Source organism: Perca fluviatilis, chromosome 12, assembly GCF_010015445.1.
Source record: "Perca fluviatilis chromosome 12, GENO_Pfluv_1.0, whole genome shotgun sequence".
Taxonomy (NCBI): domain Eukaryota; kingdom Metazoa; phylum Chordata; class Actinopteri; order Perciformes; family Percidae; genus Perca; species Perca fluviatilis.
In genome coordinates this window covers 11,310,112-11,332,846 of record NC_053123.1, presented here as the reverse complement: position 1 = coordinate 11,332,846, position 22,735 = coordinate 11,310,112, and the positions used below count along the sequence as shown (strand labels likewise).

General features: G+C 38.6%; 1 protein-coding gene across 1 annotated transcript in view; it reads left to right on the top strand.

Annotated features, from left to right (window-relative positions):
• The window catches only part of thsd7ba (thrombospondin, type I, domain containing 7Ba), a 187,330-nt gene that overhangs the window by 135,093 nt on the left and 29,502 nt on the right, over positions 1–22,735 (top strand). Inside the window, exons 15-17 of the mRNA XM_039819012.1 lie at positions 8,195–8,461; positions 9,174–9,352; positions 22,604–22,609. Of these exons, the coding sequence (XP_039674946.1) occupies positions 8,195–8,461; positions 9,174–9,352; positions 22,604–22,609 (452 nt within the window). The remainder of the gene's footprint in view (positions 1–8,194; positions 8,462–9,173; positions 9,353–22,603; positions 22,610–22,735) is intronic.

Sequence of the window (22,735 nt, the reverse complement as noted above, 5' to 3'; positions counted from 1 at the left end):
GTACTATTGATTCTACTTAAGTCAAGTACAGATACGTGAAAAATGTACTTAAGTAGGCTACAGCAATGAAGTATTTGTACCATCACTGCCAGTGGAATGATGGGATTTTTAGGTCAAGCATTCTCACATTAGAAAATCTCAATTCACATATCTTAACACTGCACACTGGTTGCTGTTTATCTTGCTCTCCATCAGCCAGTGTCAATGCTCTACTAGAACCTTGTAGTGTGGACCAGAATTGGAAACATAGTAGACACCTTGTACACTCATTCCAAGAGTAACTACATGCCTTGTTATTCAGGGTTGTTGTCATGGCAGCATATTCCTTCATGTGCTGAAAAGCCCCTGTGGCTTTGACATACATACCGCAATCCAGTCCAACCTCTTTTCTCATTCTGGTTCTGTTACTGTAACTTTCTACTATCCCTTTTGTGTTATGTTAGGTCTAAATTAGGTCTCTCACAGCTTGTAATCCCTAATTTCAGTGCAGATGGCAAAATCTGAATTACATGCTGTGGTTGCACACCAGGCTGGAGACTATTTGTCTTCATGAATATTTGATCCGATGCCAGAGGGGTTGTAGTAAACATACCCTATCTCCTTCTATAATGCTCCTACAATCCAACACGTGAAATCAGCTCGAGCTCTGTGGTGGGTTTATTTGGGAAGACTGTGTGTTCATGTTCAGTGGGTCGTAATGGACAATATAACTCTTTTATGCCAAATTTCACATTTTCAGAAATGTCTCTGTCAGGTAAATTGATGGAAAGCAAATCCACTTTAAGTTTTACACTCTAGTATGTGGTTAAGGAAGTTGGCAGCTTACCAGGACATCTGCTTAGATAATACAGCTATGTTGAAAAGCCTCCTTGAGCCATATTGCAGTATATTCTGCGTGTCTAAACCAAAAGTAATTTTGATGGTCCAAAAGGCTGTTTAACAAAGTGCTGTACAGTTGCAGTGCATGTCGCTTGGATTTTCTATGCTACAACTACATTCATACAAAAATCATTGGCAAATACTGTGAATGGTATAAACACAAAAGCGCTATTACTAATATCTGGGAATATGATTGGAAATTGACAAGCTGTTCGTGCTAGACTAAGTACCCAACACTTTTACTTTCACTTTCACAATGTTTTTATTTCGCTCTGGATACAGACAATTGTTATAACTGAAACCACAAATTATCCAACATTATCCATGATTGGAAAGTAGCTGGATGACGACAAAATCTTATTTTTCCAGCCCCTTTGTCAGATACAACAAACAGAAATATATAGGCTGTCGGTCAATTAAGTGAGAGAGAGAACAGAAAATAAAAGGAATTTAATTATCTAGTTTGCACAAAGCACATAATGACAGATATTTTTGTATGGATAATTATTGTTTTGTCAAAGTTGACTTGTGTAATGTTGTAACGTACCTTAACTTAACTTATGTGTAAGCCTTTTGCAAAAGTTTTTTTTTTTTTTTTATAAAAGGATGCAACAAACATACTTATTTGAACCCAAACCACATCTTTTCTAAACCTAACAAAGTGGTTTTGTTTCAATTCACAGTGTTAACCACGTGATTAAAACAGCGACCATTTCACAATATGCTCTGGTTGCTGGAAAAAGTTTCCTTCCATACATGACTGAGAATGCAGTTTCATTGTGTGGTGACGTAATTTATAGGAGACAGGGTTAAGAATACACACCATCTGTGCAGCTCTACTGCCTCTTGCCCAATATGTGTTTGGAGACTGCGTAGTAGGCTCACATTATAACTTTTCTTCTTTCTTTTTTGGCTGGCTACATGTAAGTGCTACATGTAACATTATGAAAAATCATATATCATCTTTAACTGATACTCATATAAACTTACAATTAATAGGCTAAATGACATCATGGTAGAGGAAAGTGAAAGCCTCTCTCTACCATATATCAGCAAAACACAAAATTAAAACATCATTCTTAGTAAACACTGTTGGTCTTTGTCAACAGCTTTGAAAACTTTAGCTCTGTTTACTCTGGAAAAAAACAGCATAAAGGATTCCAGCCTTCTAGTTTGTTTATATTAATTACACTGATGTCTTCACATTAATAGGATAATGATTTATTGATGTTTAAATGATACACATTTATGCAGATGCTGCTGTAATCTGAATCTGAGTCTCCTGTCAGAATAAAGGACGACTTGACTTGGGTGGTAAAATGTTCAGAAAATGATACACGCATAAATGGGTTTTTCCTGTCGCTTTATTGCCAAGTATTGAGTTGTAGCTAATTTCTTCTTCTCAATCAGCATGTTGAATTTTGTTTGGGCATTCAAACGTTAAGTTCTGTGAATTATTTCTGCCACACATCAGGGAGCAGAGTTTGTGTGTGTATCTGTAAGAGCTTAACTGCAGATAAATGGTCTTAGCTACACTATCCAGCTTTGTTACCGAGCCATTCAAAATTCCTCCGACTCTCTTCTTTGTCAGAATAAGCCTTTAAGTACCTCCTGTGTATCATTTTAGCCTGGCCTTTCAAAGTTAGTAGTTCTAATGGTCAATTTGCTATAAGAGAACTGAATTTATTTTATTTTATAGCTCAGTTTTATCTTTGCTCTTGTGTATTCTTTGTGTTTGGTTTCTACTCTTAGATTGTCTTATAGTATGCTGGTATTAAATTGTTTTATTTCATCTAATTGATTAATTGTAATTTCATAAACTTTTATTAAACATGCCATATAAATAAAGATTGATTGAGTAATTAATTGGTTGAAATCTACTTAAAGGTCCAAGAAAAGTGGGGAAAATAAGTTCAGTTCTAACAACTGAAGGTAAAGCACTAAGCTGGGAGAAGATTTGTCTGAGATTTATTATTCACCTATCTCACAGTATATGGATTTTACAGGCATCAGGCATTATATTACAGGAGAGCTGGGCTACAACAGAATAGAGAGACTTGTTTTTATGACATGATTGTTCTGGGACTGTTGACTTGTATTGTAAGCCAAATTTGTGGAATTAGAAAATATATGTAGAAATGTAAAGTCTAATAATATGTTCAGTTATGCAGTGTTAGCAATATCAGCACCATAGACTATATCAAATATGGACATAGTCTCTGTGACATCACCCATAGGTTTCTAAAGACAAATTGAAGCTCAAAGTGGGCGGCTCGCAGTGGCAAATTTGCATTTCCTAGAATGGCATAGGCATGACCAGCCCTACTCTGCATCTACTTGGCTAGTACTTGTTGCCTTCTGTGGTTGGATTGGTTATGTTTAGGCATGAGAGGTGAGATTGGTTATGGTTGGGGCAAGAAAAGAAACTTCTCGGGCAGTTTTCATCCTGGCGTTGCCTGACAGGATGGATGGAGCTGAAGCCAGCCGAATGAAGGCTACAGCCTGTGCTTGCCTGCTGTAACTCAAAGCGACATGCCCGTAATATGCAGAACTTTAAGCCTTATCATTTAAACGGGTGAGTTATAAAAATGTAACCCCCAGTACAATTGTCATCAATGGAGAAATAGCTATATATAGCTATAGAGACAGTTTTATTTTTTTTTATACCATGCTGGAAACATGTTTAATTCTGCTGTAAAGTTGGGCATTTTAACATGGGGGTTCTGCAGTGGCCCATTCAGGCACTGCAGTTTTAGCACTTCTGTATTGGCTTAATTTTTTAGCAAATGAGGTTGACACCTGCCTTAAGCTGGCCTTTTGTTATTGTCAGAACAGCTGTGAAGACGGTTTCAAGTCCTAAATTCCCTCTGTGTGTCACTCTCCATGGTAAACCCTACTGTACTGAAAAGTACTGGGTCATGTTGGTTAGTAGCCTGACAGTCATAAATGCTCTTTTGTGCTTATGTGTTTCACTCTGAGATTTAAGTCAGTAAACAAATACTCATGAATCAGTATGACCAACTATTAAAACTAAGAATTGCAAATACAGCATGATGATGCATCAACAGTGTTTGTTGAACATCCATCATGTTTTTATCAGTTTAGTCAGACCAATGGCGGACACCAAGTGGAGGAAAGGTTAATGTTGGCATTTCCATGAAGGGGACATCAATCATCTATTGTCTATCTATTGATATCTTTGTCAAGCTAATTCATCTGTGGCCTTGACATTCCACAGTAAGCTAAAGCTCCTTCATTCACTCCACATTTTCAGATACTTTCAGCACACTTCTGCAGTGTTACAGAGACAAAGAAGACTGAAAAGTATTATGGCTGCTAATAGAGCATCAGATCAACAAATATTAAACAGAGATCATTTTGAAAATTATGTTTAATTCAAATGCATAATGGTAAAACAAGTTGAATACTACAGCCTTAAATGCAGATTGTTTGTGGTGCCTGTTGGTCTATATGGTGCTTCCACCAGTAATGTAGTTGTCAAAGTGAAGTTAAGTTGCACTGGCGCTCTACAATCAACCACCAGCAGTGGCGTAGATTGAACAGATTGTTGGTGAATTGCCGTGTGATGGCAGTAAGTTCACACTCTGTGAGGAATGTTTGCAACTAAAGAAACAGATGGGCTGCTCACTGGGCACACAGGAGCCCGAGGACACCCGAGGACACCCAGGATCCATGAAATAAATAGGGGTGCACAAATATAGCAGGCTTAGCAAAACTGCAGTGCAACTCTTTCACCAGGCTTTGTGTGTGCGTGTGTCTTTCTCTCTCTCCATATGGCTCAGGAATTTTGCTAGCACTTTTATTTCCAACCTCAGATTGTAAGAAGAGTACAACAAAGCTTTGCTTTGCTACGGCAAAGGGAACCAGGAAGCAAGGTCAGCGGGGGGGGTGTCATCTTTGTTGTACCTCATCGATCTCTAGTTGTGATATTAGTAGTTGTGATATTAGTCTGCGACTGTGGATATTATTTGTTTCTTGGTTAGCTTAGATGTTGCGTTTCAAAGTATCCATTGGGCCCATATTCTCTTGATGTAACCCCTTTCCTTGGGGAAACTAGTGTAGTAGCATTCCAGTAGTTCCACATTCTCCCCTCTAGTCCACGAATGTCTTGTTCTTGTTCCAGTAGCCCATTTCTCATCAGGTTGCCCTGATTCCCTAACACCTGACTCGCACCTTGTGGAAACCGGGCAACGTCCGAGCCGCTATGACTCTCCTGTATGTTTCGCTCATACTCGAGGTAGGCAGATAGCATCAAGGGTCTTGCCGAAGGACCCACACTGGGTTCGGTCCAGCTAGTTCTCCATTCGCTTGGATAGTCTCTAATACATACTATGAACTCAATGCAAATCCTGCATGGGGGCCGATGCTTTTATCAAATGCTCTTATCAAATTATTTGGTTTGGTTAGTGTTGGGATGTAAGGAGAGAGGTGTTAACATTAGTGACTCTTTCTTTGTCTTTTTTTAACAATGTACCATAAGCAACACTTAACACCACGATGACAGCAGCATAATGATAGCTGTTTAGAACAGAACCCCATAGCTCTCTTGAGTAATACTAGTCAATGATGTGAAACAGACAATCAATCATGTGAAAGATTTTATAGCAGCATGACAGCTTGACAGTTTGGATCTGTTACTTGTCCAAATATTAAAAGTGACAGTGTGCGGCGTGTAAGAGGAACACATGCCTTTCAACTGCTACAGAATGTTACTTTTCTGCTCATGATTATCTATAAATACTGTAGTCCTCAGATATAATGGACAGGACTAATTATTTGAAGTCTGAAGTGAACTGTATTGAGAGGTTAGCGCTAATAGTCATAATAGAGGTCTTAATGGAGGCCTTTAGCTTGAAAATGAAAAATAACATTTTCACCCTCATTAGACAAAAGAGTTTGACCTGGTGTTTTGGGGGTGTGCATTCAATTTCAAAGAAAGAAATCACTGCTGAAACAATTGCTGCCAGTCCATGGTGCATCTCTCCATCCACTTTCTAATATTCATTGATGGCATTTCAGTGACATTTCGTTTCGAGTGTAGCTGCAATCAAGTTTGATTTCACATAAACATTTTGGCACCACTTTCTTCATTAAAACAAGCATCAGTAGATTACATGACACCCACAAGACATGTTGTGGGTTGTAAGGGTGAGTACTGCAAAAAAAAAAAAAAATGCCATACGCATCATAGTAAAGATATAAAATTACAAAGTTATATAAAACAAGGCAGACTGAGGGAAAGTAGGTACACCAAAAACAGAATTAAAGTACTTTAATCACAAAAAATAACTCCAGAACTTACCATTACTGACTAATAATATACTTTGTAACTGTGTGTGGATATCAAACCTCCATGGGCTGCGATTTCTCCACTATTGTCAGCCACTTGAATCAAAAGCTCTCTGTGCACCGTTAATCATTAATAATAAAAAGCAACCACTGTGTGCTGGTGAGAAGTCATGGATGAAGAATGAGAGGGAATAAATGTGCATCAGGAGATAAAAGGCAAGAGCTTCTTGAGGGAAATTGTGTGTCTTTCAGTATTTCCTAAGTGGGAGCTCAGCTGCAGCAGTTTTCACTCTTTTGGGTTTTCATGGTAGCACACAACGTCTGTACTGTACGTTTTATGCCTAAATATGTGGCATTTGCATACAAATGACATACTAACGGTGAGAAATATAGACATTGTGTTTCAGTTGAATAAAACCACAATCTTGTTTGTATTCTACTTACACAGATTGTGTTGTTTCGATATTATGTAGAAAAGCAATTACCCTGGTCTTACCTTCAGAGAGTTTAGCTGAAGTGACGAAACACACATTACAGTATGTGTGCACCATTCCCTTAAGGGGGAAGAGAAAAATTAAAGTTGAATATCCTTTCAAATAGTACTAATCATTCTCTGGGGTTATTTAGAGTGTCTGAATATGCATTACATGGAGAAGGGCGTCCTTGCCACTGGTCATAGAGAACTTTTGACTTATTGGCTGTTCAATTATTATGATAGTTTCCTATAAATTAAATCTACAGGGCAGAATAAAATAATACAACCCCCATATTTTGGCAGTAATTTGTGTTATGTAACCAGAAATTTAGAAAGAGATGTCTATTTGACTATGCCTGTGATGGACCCAGATGTAAAAAGTAGTAAACACATTTACAGATGTTCAACTGCCTGTTTTTAGGAACAAAAAGGTTAAAATTATGTTATGACTTTTTTCTCAGTGCAAATTTAACTTCATTTAAATGCATCGCAATAAAAGGTGGAATAAAATCACATGAAAAACATGGTTAAAGTTTAGTCGTGACCCAGCATGGAGCAGGGGGATGGGATGGAGTAACAGCAAAGTGTTGGAATGGACCCATTGTTGCTTTATTGACATTTGAATATATTATGTTACCATAATACTATTATTATTAGTGTGGCTCCACCTCAAAGTTATATGAAATAATTTTTTGGTCATAAAAAACTAATGTTCACATTAAGTTGTTGTCTTTTTTATATATATATTTGGGCCATGTGTGCCTTTTAAGAAATAAGACAATGATGTCAACCCAATGTCTTTTTGAGTTTGTGTTGCTGTTGTTACTTAAATGTCACATGTGCCATTTAAATTATTTACTTTTTTGAAAAACACGTTAGACCTCTTTTCACTTTTCTGTTTCACATACAGTAGTTCTTGGAAGTGACAGATTTGTCTGAAAATAATGTGTCAGCTTGGGGCGCCCTGGTAGCTCACCTGGTAGAGCGTGCACCCCATGTACCAAGGCTCAGTCCTTACCGCAGCGGCCCAGGGTTAATTCTGTGGCCCTTTGCTGCATGTCTTCCCCCTCTCTCTCCCCTTTTCCCTTCTACAACTGTCCTATCAATGAAAGGTCAAAAAATGCCCTACAAATTATCTTGTAAAAAATGTGCTTTACTTTATTTGACACAATGATACAAATGAGCAATTTGCACTCAGTTTATAGTTTACTTTGCTAACGTGCTGACATTGTAAGATTATGAATGCATTATAAATGATCATAAATAAATGACCAAAAGAAGTCATTGTGCTTTTCAGTCTTATTCATATTTTGATTAGAGTTCCTTCTTTGTCATTCCAGTTTGCTGAACAGTTGTTGGTTTGCTCTCTATGAACTGATGTTTAAATGAAACAATACATCTATGTATGCATTCAGTAGCTCATACTCTATTCCAACATGGGAAAAAGTTAGCTTTACACCCTATTCATACAGCGTGCATCATCCACCCAGTGCACAGTAACTCTCCATTGTTTTGTCCATCTTTTTTCAGGTCGCAGTAAAAAGAAGGAGCATTGCCTGGATGAGAAGTTACACCCCCTAGAGGAGACAGAGACTTGTCCCTGTGATGAGTTTCTGTCCCAGCCCTATGGGAACTGGTCTGCATGCCTCCTCCCTGATCCTTCACCTCCGGGGTCCCTGCAGGGCTGGATGAGCCACCGGGAGGTGAAGGAGTGTGGCCAAGGTCTGCGCTACAGAGCTGTGGCCTGCATAGACCAGCAGGGACATCTGGTCAATCCCACACATTGTACAGACTCAGGTAGGTCTCACAGGAATATATATTGCAGGTACTAGGAAATTTCACTAGTTTAACATATTGACCCTTTACAAGCCTACAAAATTGTAGCCTGATAATTAGACTGAATCAGCATTTTATTTCACTTCATTCTTTCAGCCTGACATTGTGTTCATGTTAGGGTGAGGTTATTTTTTATTTTGTTTTGTTCTAACCAATCGGTGGCAAGTACAGTCCCCATTTTAATCACTTCCAAGCCTAAAAGCAAAATATTCAGTACTTGCCAGTATATAGGCAAAACATTAGTGTTGTGATACCGGTGACACCCTTATTACGTAATCAATACATAAGAATGCCATTACATTGTAATGCTTGAAGATGGTGATTACTTAAAATGTTTAGTCATCTTTGTCATTTTTTTCAGCATATTTCAGTGTATAAGACACTTGTGTGAAAAATGCAAATACAGTTATTCAGAGACAGCCAACAAACAAAAGGCATTATACAGTGTAAAAACCCTTAAGCAGTTTCACTATGCTGTGTTGGCATTGTGTAGGAATGAGACACTCATTAGGCAGATAATTAGCTCTCGGTGTCACAGTGAGCAAGTCCAAGGCCTGGCGGAGCGCAAGCCAGTGGCATGTCTGTCTGACATCATTAATGTGATCCTCACTGCAGCCGCTGACCAAGTCTAAATCAGGCCTCCCCCCTCTTGTCTGCCAATGTTAAATTTCAGGCTATATGGTGGAGGTTTGCCACATCCCTTGCCCTCTAGACTGTAAGCTCAGTGACTGGTCAGCCTGGTCAGCCTGCAGTGCATCCTGTGGCAGCGGGTTGAAGATCAGATCCAAGTGGCTCAGGGAGAAAGCTTTCAACGGGGGTCGCCCGTGCCCCAAGCTGGATTTGAAAAATCAGGTAAGGTGTGCACCAGTGCTTGTACTGTATGTCCACATTCTGTACAGTAGGGAAACCACATGTGGAAGGTGACTTATTGTGACTTATTGCTGATGTCTTTTAAGTGGAAATTAGCTCATACTGGTATTCTTAAGAACTATATTGAGCCATTTTCTGACTGTATTTGCTTGCTCATGTACAGTTTATGGACATTAGAATAATGCATTTTAGTTTGCATAATAAGACACAGCAAACAATTGAACAAGGTTGACCTCATCATACATCTACATTGTTGTCAAGTCACTTTTCCCTGGACTTGATTGTTTCCAGGGGCACATATAATAAAATGCAGTTGAGGGCAATCTATATTCCAAGTCCACTCATGTTCACTGCTAAAGTAAATGTAAAAGGGAGGCCACGCTAAATGTAGACAAATTAATTTGCATAATTCTAATAGTATCCACACTACTCCATGTTTTAGAAAGACTCACCACATTCTCTCACTGGAAACATTGGTATGGTGCATGCTGTACTTTTGTATTTTCAGTTTTTACACATCTCCAGTTTGCATTTGGATAAAATATTTTCCTCCATCCCTGGTCGTGTAGCAGCCCGATGCTGTCACATAAATACACAGTTGAGATGTTGCATTCTGCTCACATTTCAATGATATGGCTTAATACCCATCTGCCAGTGGGACTCCAGGGTGACCTGTTCATTTTCTAATGTCTTCAGTCAGACCACATAATTTGCCTTGCAAGACATGCCCTTTCCTTGACATAAAAACAGGGTGGTGTCAAGTAACAAAAAGGAAAGGGGTAGAGAGGGAGAAGTGGACAGATGGGAGCTTTTCATATTCCATAGTCAGGTTTCATCCATAGCTCTAAGTATTTTGTGACAGCGCACCTCTCATGGGGTCATGGTTTAAAGAGGGGAAGTGTTTTATGAATGCTGCCTGTATGCTTGAATGGGCTTGAAAGGACACTTTAGTTTGTAGAGGTCAGTATTGAGATGAGGCACGGCTGTGCAAAAAATATTCCAGTGTGTTCTAGTGGAGAGATTTGTGTACAGATGGTTAAGTGCCCACTAACAAGGTCTATATGGCCCTGTAGTAATGCCCTGTAATAACCTCTCACCAATAAAATTGGAGCTTACTGTTGCCAATGCCCTCGCGGATTTATCCTGAGGGTGGACAAGGCCTCATTGTTAACATTATCAAATTGGCCATTTAAAGTGAAGTACATCTGTCCGAGGTGTGGGTGGAAAGATACTATAACCTCTACTCCCGTTAAATAGGCAATGCTGTTGTGTTAAACAAGGAAACTTCTGGATGGTCACAAGTGACTTCTTGTCAGGGTCTCAAAAAAAACCTGCTTTCTCCTTGAGCCAGTGCACTCCACCACTCAGCCCTCATACTTGGTCCTTAGTACTTAATTTAGTTTCTGTTAGGGTGCAGCGTGACAAAGAATATTCACATTCCTAATGTCTCTCGTCCTCTCCTCACAAACACTTGCTCTCTTATCGGCCAATGTGAACTACTCTCCGAGCTCGCTCCCACCAGCAGACGTTTCCCCTCAAGCAACGGCCAGAAGTGACTGGCTTGACAGAGCTGAATTTACAGTGCACCACAACTCATCCTCTCATCACATGGTTGAGTGAGCAAGTAAGATAGGGAGAGAGATAGAGAGGGAGACAGAGAGAAAGAAAAAGTGCCACTATGAAAATAACAAGCAGAAATGGCCACAGTGTTGAACAGACTGTGTGGGAGTTGACCTGTAAAGTAAACTGTAAGCGTGCTGTTAATAAGCCTGTAAGATTTCCCTGCATTGGTAAAAGACGATCAAGAGCAATTGTAATCAAGATGAATAATTCATGCGTCACCTCACTGAAAACCTGTCATTATCGATCTCGTGGCCCCCTCAGAATCAAGTGTTCAAGTGGGAAAAGAACAAAGAACTAACTTTGAATGGAATGTTACTAATTGTACTGTAGGTGTGTTTACAATAAACCGTGAACCCTTCCCCAGCACGGCAATTGTCTAATCATAGCTTATCAATCATAATCAACAAAGTCGATCTGTCGAGTTTGATTTCTTCACATGTTGAAACGGTGTGCATGGGGGTGTAATAAGGCCTGTCCTGCTCTTTATTAGATTAAGTGATGTTCACAGTTCACAAGCCATTAAATACCTCTTGTCTTTTTCATTCTCAACATATAACAGCTGCATATTCTGAAAGTACAGTAGAAGTAAAGAAGAATTAGACATGCCTGTTGTGAAATACTAAACATTTAACAAATATTTTAATAGTCACACTAGGGCATCCTGCAACTTATTTCTTATGAATGTGTGTATAAGTAACTGAGGGTGTTCGGGATGTTTGGTTTCTTCAGTTTAAATGCATTTTGTTTTTTAATAAATAAATAAAAAATATTTTTTTAATAAATAAAAACAGTAATATAATTTCCTTAGAATTATATATCACTGCTTTTTTTAAATTAGATAAAAATAGCTGCAAATGCCCACATGCTGATGAAGTGATGGATCTTCACAGATTGATTTTACAGTACAGTTATTTGTAGCCCATATTTAAATACAAGATTCCCTGAGAGACTGCCACAGAGAGCTTACAGATGTCAAGGCAGAGCGCACAGATCGGATCTATAATTACAGGAGACATTTGAATTTCATCAAAACTCCCACGAGTGTTTGCCGCCAAATGCTGAGATATCACGTAGTATATGCACTATTTCCATATCATTTACAGTTTTTTACAATCACTTTTCATCACACTAATTTCAAAACCTTGATGTCATTTTTCAAAACTCTAGACACAAAAATCTAAATGGTCATCACTTGTAACACAGGCTGTCCAATGTTCAAAACATCGCATTGTGCATTCATATCTTTAAAGAAATCTTGCACTTACACAATCACTGGTTCAAAAAACTAATTTATTGTGAAATACCATTGAAACGTTACTTTAGATCACCCACACACAAGCTACCCATAGTTTCACTGTGTCATCGTTCGTACAATCATTAAATATTGTACTACAAAATAGGTGATACATGTTTCATTATGGTACTACATATAAATATATCCCTGTAAAAGTACTGCAGTAGTAGAGAGAATAATATATATATATATATATATATATATATATATATATATATATATATATATATATATATATATATATACTGTATTTACCCTTTATTTACAGTATCCAGGTAAGTTGATTCTCATTTTTTGATTCTCAAATTCTCATTTGCAACGACGACCTGTCACATTCACACAGTTCCACATTCATACCTGGAAGCTGCCCAGTACAACCCCAGTCTGATCTGCTGGCCACTGAACATATATATATATATATATATATATATATATATATATATATATATATATATATATCTCAATCATCAGTAACGAGTTGGCAGAATTGGACCTGCAATTCCAAGGGCCTGCATCTATACAGTGCAGTACTGTCAATACTGTAAATAGTCTCAAAGGTGGTACATGGGACCATAGAAACAGTGTCTGGTAAACAGTAGTACATTACAGTAAAGAAGGATGTTGAAATATTACAACCATAGATCATGTAGTCTAATTGGTTCATGCTCCACTCTAGTTGGTGACAATGAATCTCGTTATCTTGAAACTTTCATGATCTAAACATGGAATATTGTTTGTCTGTTTCCATACAACTATGCATTAAGAGTAATGCAACAGTTACTTATCATTTTGAGCAGTTGTATGAATTGATAGTTCTGAAATTAGTGCCAAAGTGATTGTAAAAAACTGTAACAGAACTGTCTTGAATGGCTGCCAGCCACTGTGTCAGTCACATACCGGTAGTTCTTTTTTTCATTCTATTAAAGCCACACACTGGCCCTGTCCTTGGAGAAAGATGGTATTTTTGTTTGTGAGAGCAATCTATAAGGTTAAAAGACAGGTGCCTTTGTGTGTGTGTGTGTGTGTGTGTGTGTGTGTGTGTGTGTGTGTGTGTGTGTGTGTGTGTGTGTGTGTGTGTGTGTGTGTGTGTGTGTGTGTGTGTGTGTGTGTGTGTGTGTGTGTGTGTGTGTGTGTGTTTGTGCTATATTGTCTTTCTTTTTCTAGAAAGAAGACAGAGTTGTGCGGGGTCATTTCACCACTTGCAGTTTCTATATATTCTTGTTCTCAGAATATTACTTCCTGCGATCACAGAATCCTCCTCCTATGAAATTCAAAAAATTCAATAGGCCTATGTCGGATCTGCTTGTTGCAACTGCAGGTCAGAGTGAAAGTGGAAAGATTGGTTAAATAAGATGGTCTGCTTTAATGCTTTCTGTTCCACTGACGGCTTTTGTTGAATACCACATACCGCATAGACAGAGATTTGATTGTGATTTGATTTGAGAATGAAGGCAGACAACTCAAGTGATGCTCGAACCTGACGTACAGTATGCCATTATGTACATGCACTATGTGCATATGCAATGCACTCTTCTGTCTCGCTCTTCTTACTCTTTTTCTCCACCTATCTGCTGATTCTCTAAATGGCTTTTAATCAGCAAGCCTGCACACCTCCAGAACAGATTTATGAAGGACATAATCATGTGTGTCCTCCTCATTCAGTGCAGCTGACAGCATTCTGCGACTCCGAGAAATGACTCATTTGATATTATCCCACAATCGCACACTTCAAGGCAGAAGTCAATGTTTTTCCTGCTCTTGGAATCATTGCAAGTCTTACAAATGGTTTCATTCACTGTATGTATCACCGTTGTCAACGTTGAGTTCCAACAGGCTAGAAAACAATCAGATAAATAGGCATTCATTTGTTGAGGGTTTTTTATTGCTACCCACGGATCTTCTTGTGGCCGATGTCATGGTATGGCTGCTAAGCTAAGCTCTTATGGTGCTGATATATGTCTCCGAAACAAACCATTTGAACATGAACATGCCTCAGACTAAGGTGTAATATAGGCATTTGTTTACAGAAGCCATATTTAAAAATAGAAGAAACATGGAATCAGTCATTTATGCATGTATGGGTGTGTGGAAATGTCTGTAGCAATGTCTGTTTTTTTTTCTTCTTTTGAGATGCTATTGGTTACAACAGCAGTACATTTTGACTTCTCATGTGAGCATGTGGTTAGTTTGGAGGTATTCATGTTTGTTGGCCTTGTTTTGGTGAGCTTCCTCTTGGCCTGTTAAACTGAGGTTACCAGTAGAGGGGAATAATTGTATATTGGCTTTAAATCCTTTGATATATCCCTAAAGGGATCAAATTCAGATTGTCTCCACACAAATCAGCACAAGAGAACAATTATTAACTCAAAAGCATTGGGTTCTGTGACAGCTTGCTCTGCTGTTCACATATCATAAATTAGACCTAAACAGCTGAGCTCTTGTTAAACTCTGGAGTAGCTGCTGGACTATGATCACATTTAATGAACACATGACCATCTGCTGTTTATCAATGCTGCTTTACATAGAGGAGATGTTGTCTGCTCCAAGCCAAGACTCAAGTTTGTAATTTGAATAAGTTAATACATTATCTGCTGCAAAGTGATGTGTCTTAGCATAATGCTGCTTATCGGGTGGGATCTGTTTTCTTCAATTCACTAGATAGTATATTTCCCTTCATGGTTGGTGGTACATTGCTAAGGAATGGCCACAGGGTGGTCAGTTCTGCAGTGCAAGCATATGAAGAGTCTGGAAAGGCTCTTCCTTGCCTACCTTAGTCTCCTGCATGGTGTGCTCAGCTATCTACTGCTGTTTTCATACCAGCCATGTGTCAGGGTGAATTAAGTGGTCATTATCCTGAGGATTGTGTGGAGTCCTGTGTCCTTTCATCATCTGGAACGTTACATCTGCAAAAGCTTTCAAACAACTCAGTCAAAGTTGTGTCTGCTGTAGCACTGATGCACAAGAATACAGAACATGTAGGATTTTGTGGATATGTGGTGGACCTCCCTTCAGCTCAATTTTAAAGCCAAGGAGCTATTGGTGGACAACGCACTCCCCCAACATACCAGTTAAAATACTGAAAAGCACTGGCCTAACCAGTTTAGCATTCTGTGTCCTGCACAAGGACATTTTGACATGTTGGCTAGACTACTCCAGTCTCTTGTGAGACTATTCAAACTAATGAGGGAGTTTGGCTCTGCCATTTGTTGCCCTTTGGTTACCCTAGAGTATGCAGGGTTGAAAGAGTGATGACTAAACTATCTAGTAAGTGCAACACCTGCCACCCACCGCATAGAACAATAAGTGCTTATGGCAGCTCCTTCGGTGCCAGGATGCTCCACATACAGTGTGTGAAAGAGGCACCTCCTGCCTGCTGTTTTGAGGCTCTACAACCACTGCTATCCTCAGTAGACCACAAAAACACATGCATTATCAGACAACCATAACATCCAGGTGTTTTTAAATGCGTTTAACATTTTGCTCCCAGTTTGTCTTTAGACATCTGGCATTGGTATCTGCCTCACTAACCATTATCATTATCTGCTGTTAACTGTACACAGGACAGCTGCTTTTCAACAATATAAGCTGCTGTGCTTATTACCTTATTCAAGTGCAATTGTGAGTTTTTTTTCACTAAACAAGTACAACTCTGTTGAATCCCTTTGTCCCTTTAATTTTTTACTTATATTATGTTCTAATTTTGTATTTATAACTGCCTAATGCTTCTTTATGTTACTCCCCACTACTGTGTTTTGAACAGTGTTTACAGTGGTTGCTAGTTAATTTTTCCTTAGCTTAGTTTAGCTTGTTTTAGCAAGGCTTGGCTTTTGGTCCTCAGTCTTCACCACTGTGGAATATTCATCAAGGTTTTGCAGTAAATTCACAAATTAATTATTTTTGTCAACTGGTTTGGTATTAGAGGAAGAAAATATGAATCATAGGATGGAGCCTGGGTGAAATTGAGGTAGGGTGAGGCATTTAGAAAAACATTTTAACAAATGTGACCATTTTATTTTAATGACTTTGTATTATGAGAGAGACGTGGCTGTTTTCTCAATAAAGATAAGGCGGTTCCCAAAGAAATTGGGATTCTATAGATGCTATAGATGGTCCACAGCAGATGTCATGACAATCAAATCTTTTATCATTCTGCATGCTGTCCATCCATTAATTCCCCCAAAACAGCCCAGAGCAAGTCTAAAGAATGGATGAATTCCAAATATAAGAAGATAAATAAAGAACAAATGTTCTTGTTTTTACCTAAGTGCACCCAAGTGCTAAACTCATCTCTCTCCTTGATTAAGATGAAAGATTTTAGCAGCCAACTGCTGATGGAGCTACCTAAGGCCAATGATCTGTAATTAACGTCGAGCAGTGCTTGGGCATGTGTTACTCTCCCCCTGTAGGCCCAGCCCAAAAAGCAAGGTGTCTCCTTGCATTACAATCAATGCATATTGTTAAGGCAGACTGAAGCACTGCCAACCAGGAAGGCTGCATTTTGGAGCCTCTCTATCTTTGCCTCAAGCCTCTAGCAACCCAGATAGTCCACATCATTTACTTCAGATACAAAGGTTAATCACAGCTTCTATCTGCTGATTAGAAAAACAAACTGTATTAAGTGTCTGGGAAAATATTTAATACATGCTCATTTTTCAAAGGAAACAATTGATGCACATTTTGCCAGTTTTTACTTTACATTAGTTCAATAAAATGTATTTGTATTTATCTAAATGTGACTATACAGTAGTTCTTTTTAACAGTGTATCAACACTAACATCTAGCAATTCCTACTCTCTTTACATGTACATCTGGTACCAAATGGCTGTTTAAAAACATGTTTCTTCTGCCAACCACAAAATATACAATTATAACAATACTAGACAAAGAGATAGACAGTAGAATTAACACTAAACAGGAAGAAATGTAAAACGAAAGGGCCCAGATGGGGCCAGCAGGGGTTGTTGTGATGGTAAACTGTGATTTCAGTGTTAATGTGAGTTTTTTCCTCAAAGTACAAATTGCTCATATACAGTACTAATTTGAACTGTGAAATAGAGGTATTGGCTATATAATATATATAGCCGATATAATAGGGGAGGGAGCTCATTCTCGACAAAGATTTATGACCATGGCTATTATTAAAAGTGGATGTGAGGTTAAGTGCTTGCGAAATGTCTCTGCTCATGAACACATGTCTTGTTGAGCTGGGTCGTGGTAATAGATTACAAAGCAAGTGAGCAAAGGAAATTATGTCAGAGCTGAAAATAGAGCTTGATGGCCAAATAATTTGTGTAATTATGGAAAGTCACGCCATTGCCCTACGGTCTAAGAAGGATGTCAGATATAAATCTAGTAAGGCCTTTGGTTCACTGACGTCCTTGGTGGTAAGAGACCTAGTTGGAAGACAGTAGGAGAGCGAAAATATGATATGTGAACCAACTCAGTAATCAAAGATCGAAATTAATTTTAGAGCAGTTACTTTATAGAGGTGTCTCTCGAGGCCATGTGTGGGTGCTAGTGTGAAACTGATAACATGGAAAGATTGACAGCTGATTGACATTCCGGGTTCACTGTTTCTGCACAATTGAGACACAACATGTTGCTAATACACATTTAAATACAGTCCTACAGTACAATAATACTATGCTGTTCGTGGATACCAAACATGGCCATGTTATTACTGTATGTGTACCAGGAAAATGTCACTGCTATAATTCCACCACATTAAGTACCTACAGTATGTCAAGTTCCTGCAGAATAACGTCTTTATATATTTCACATGCATGTAGAATACCATGAGTGGTTTTATTTTATTTTTTTTTTCACTTTTCTCATGGCAGAATCATGCTCTCCTCAGGAGATCATCTATGTTATCCCCCCAGTCTTAAATCATCAGGAAGTGTGAAGGGATCAGTGTGTCAGCAGGGCTTAAGAGCAGATCACAAACTCAGACTTCTAATTGCCTTGGTACAGAGTCTCTTGTTGCTCAAAATGTTGGTTATTGCAGATTTTGTTGTTGTGATTTAGTTTTTTTCAGTGTTGTAGGCCTTGTGGCTGCATTTCAGCTTATGATCTTTCATCTACATCATTTACAGTATCTTAGATTTTAATGTTATAGCAGAAACAAGGGTTCTTTGCACAGCATCATGTCTTTTCTGAGCATAAACTGGCATCTAACTCACACACAGGCAGTCATCCTAATGGCTGCATTATACATTCAACTGTTCATTTCATGAGTATATTTGAGAAGTCATCATCACATGGGAAAGGATCCCACTGTGTTTCTCAGAGGAGCCATTGTTTTCTAATTCATCCAGGGGCCTGCTGACAGCAGCGCTGTCTATTTAAAGTTGTAGTCACACTATGACAGTGATTATAGATGAAAGTGCTCCTCTTTAAGGCTTCCTGTCCCATTTTCTCTCTGCCTGTTGGCACTTAACGTGTCATTTTGTATATGTGTTTATGTGTTATGTTTGTATATTCTCTTCATATGTATGCACATGTATCACTGTGTAGGCACCCACAGTGTGTATTTATGTCTGTGTGCATGGGGTTTTCATCAAGTTGTAGCAGAGGCCTGTACTACGAAGCAGGATTTGGCGTTAACGAGCTAACTTAATGCTCAACCCAGGATTTTCTGTACTACGAAGGTGGATCACTTGTTATCGGGTTCAATCGCCGTGGTAACTCATGCTGAATGCCTAACCTGGTCAGGAGCAGGTTAAGTTGGAGATCAGAGATCAACCGGTGTAAAAGCACCGCCTACTGACCAATCAATACTCGATTGATAACGGCATCACCGTTCTTTGAAGACCAGGCGGAGCTCGGTGCACTGAGCGAGAGAGAGAGGGGGAGAGAGAGGGGAGAGAGGGGTGCGCATATAAAAGTTAAAACATTTAGAGACCGACAACCCCGTTAACATTCCCTCATGGGTATTTTTATGAAATATATATATTTTAATGGGAGGGAATTACATATTGGCTATTTGTCGGCGTCTTGAGCCGTGTGTTGCCAATGTGAACTTCGGTATGAATTATGTTTTTATATGTTTTATTTGCTCTCACGATCGCTTCCCCCTGCCAGGGTTGCAACTGCAATAACAGGCTAAAGCAACGACAGTTTATGGAAAGCACAAGTGTAATTATGGTCAGATCTTGGTCCTGACTGATGGGGAAGTGATATTGATAAGAGTAATTTACGCATCTACAGCGTCGGCAATTTTTTTTTTTTTGCCAGCTTTCCTTCCTGTTTTAGGAAGCAGCAACTGTATTGCGTTTTCCCTGTAAAACCGAGTCTGTGTTCTTCATATTTATGTAGAATTATAGTTTGCTCTTCTTGTTTAAAATATGCGGCTCTGGTAGATGTTTGCGATTGGTCGTGATGCGCAAACACCGCTTCTTTTATGTGAACGCGTGCGTCTCTAGATTGGACAAACCTGGGTTGATTGAACTTGTTGATAACCACCTTCGTGACACCGGTTATCCGGGACCGCAGTTGTTAGGGTTAGTGAAGCCGGATGGATGGATGGAAGCAAAAACCATAATCTCATACAGCAATTGAGAGAGTTTGACAATAATGCAATTAACTTTACATGCCATGCATGTGGCAATTTCAATGAACAGATACTATTTTATATAAACTTGGGTCTTTAAATTTAGTGACCATTAGCTATTTACTCTGGACCAGAAATGAAGATAAGTTAAACCTGGGGCCTGTTTCACAAAACCAAGATAAGGGATTAAGCCGGGATTTCCCAGTTATCCTGGATGAATTAAGCCTTGATTCGGTTTCACGAAAGCGGAGGCACATAAATCACCATGGAGATTTATTCTGTACAGCTAGCCTGCTCCTGACCAGGCTAACAGCCAGGATTTATTTAATCCTGGAACCTTTTCTGATCACCCAGCAGTGGTTTTACCCTATTGTTATTATCAGCCTGGATTAAAATACAACAGGTACATATTGCTGTTTATTTAAGTACTGTTATTATTTAAAGTTGTGACCATTATTTTTTTATTTATAATTATTCATGTGACAGTCATTGTTACTGTTATATTGCTGTATGAAGACTGCTGTTCATATTGTTGTTAGAAGTTTGATGAATATATTATGGCAGTTGTTGAGATAATTAGAAAAGGCTGATATAATTTCAAATGTGTTTTAAATGAAGTCTGTTACTAAGGGCAATACATTATTTTTACATACATTTCTATAGTTGATCAATGCACCTTAAATTATTTTAGTTGATTAATTTTTTTTTTTATTCTTTAACAATAATAACATGTTTGTTCCACTTCCATGTTCATTGTATTTGGCATTCTTAGCACACAATTTATGTTGTCCAGTAAACTGGGAATATAATTTGGGAGGATTGTACAATTTAAGAACATATCCTAATTGTACAATCCTCCCAAATTATAGTCTTAGTTCACTGGACCAGTAACTATCTAGTGATGTAGGCTACTGTACATTCATGTAACAACAGGGAGAGGACACCTCAATGGTTTTTGACCTTATATTTGGGGGGATATAACTGATGAATATCACTCTGTTCCATTCATGTTTACAGTGTGCATGGAATTTATTACTTAATTATCTTCATAGCTTCTAGATTTTAGAGTCCAATTTCTTCAGTGTCTTTATTTTCTATGTCCATATATACAGGGAGCAAGGCATATAATATGTAGAGAAGGAAACTCGGCCTCTATAAAAAATAAAAAAATGAAACGCGAGAAAAAGCGTGGCAGATAATAGCGGACCGACTGAATGATAGTCTAAAAATATACATTTATGAAATACTGCTCTTAACTGAAACCATTCAATGAGTCACTGTCATTTGCAAAAAACGAACAGTTGTACACTTTGCATTAAAAGCGAAGTGGAAGTTAATATGACTTAGGAAACTTATATATATATATAACTTATATTTTAGCCCATGAGAGAGAGGGAGGAACAGAGTGAAAGAGATATTTACGCATCATATTCTCGCGTTGTAGAAAATTGATCTTCATGGTAAATTTCCTATTATCTTCTGCTTACTTTTATGGTAAAGAGTACAACTGTTAATTTGTGCAAATGATTAGTAGCCTAATCCTTGAATGGAATGATTATGACGGTTTCAGTTCAGAGCAGTGGTCAGTTAATGTTTATTTTTAGGCTACAATTACGCATTCAGTTGGTCCGTGATCGACTCCCTCATTTTCTCTCGCTGTTTCATTACAGCGGCTGTGTTTCTTTTCTTTTTATACAAATAATGTGTTTCACGTCATCATACTTCCACAAGAAGCTGCTGCTCACTCTGTATAAAGTATGTACAATGCGTATTCTCCATTTTGACATCAGTAAATCCGTGATCGACCTCGCGGTCTTTTGAGGAAAGCCGTGGACGCACATCTATCTGAATGACTTCAGCCTGGCTCAACCTAGTCGCTCCTCCTCAGCCTGGCTTGGCCTTCGTGAAACACACCAAGCCAGGATGCACAGATTAGACTAGGTCAAGCCTCGCTTTATCAGTTATCCTGGATTTATATTCTGCTTTTGTGAAACAGGCCCCGGGTCCTGAGCTTGTCTCGTTCAGATGTGCAGATATAAATGAATGAATGAAGATGGAAAAAGTGACTGTTTTTGGCATCCAGGGTTCTTTGCAGCATATACATCGATGCATGCTCTTGCTATGACAATTTGTCACTGCATGAAGCATACTGTATTTGGCTCAAACAAGCCAGAGTACAGTAAATGTCCAGTTCAAAGGTCTATATGTCTACAGCACATTTTAGTTCTGTTTTGGGTCAGAGGATTTTATTTGAATGTCACTTTTACTGTGAAAAAAATAAATCAGGACAGCCTGAACGGTTTCTTGTCAACCACATAACAGTTACTTTTAGTAACCTTGTTTAGATACAGAGCACACAGCCTCTGTGAGCATATGCTCATTCACGCCGACTTCCCTCTCACCATCTCCAGACAAATTAATTTCTCGGAGTTGCCTTCAGCTGCAGGTCTGGCCATTGCACAGCTGTTGCAACCAACTGCAGCATTTTAAAACTCTCTCAACACTATGAATCATTCAGTTTGGCAAAATGTCCAGGACCGCTAGATTCCCTGCAGATGATGAAGTATTTAATCATCCTTTACCCTGATTAATGAACCACAGAGCAGAATGCAGTATTTTCAACGAAAAGAAAAATCAAATTTAAGCAAAACTATACATTTCTGTCACTGCAGGCAAAATCTAAACTAATGATCATATCATTGTTCTTCTCTCCCCTGCCCAACTTCTGGCTTGTCTTGCACTGCTAATATGGACATCCACGCAGGCTCAGGTCAGTGCCGTTCATTCTGTACATATATTCTGCTATTAGCTAATGAAGACAAAATGCATGCCAGATCTGTCCAAGTCACATATACTCCTGTGACCTTTTTCGTAGAGAGAAAGAACAATAGTTTGA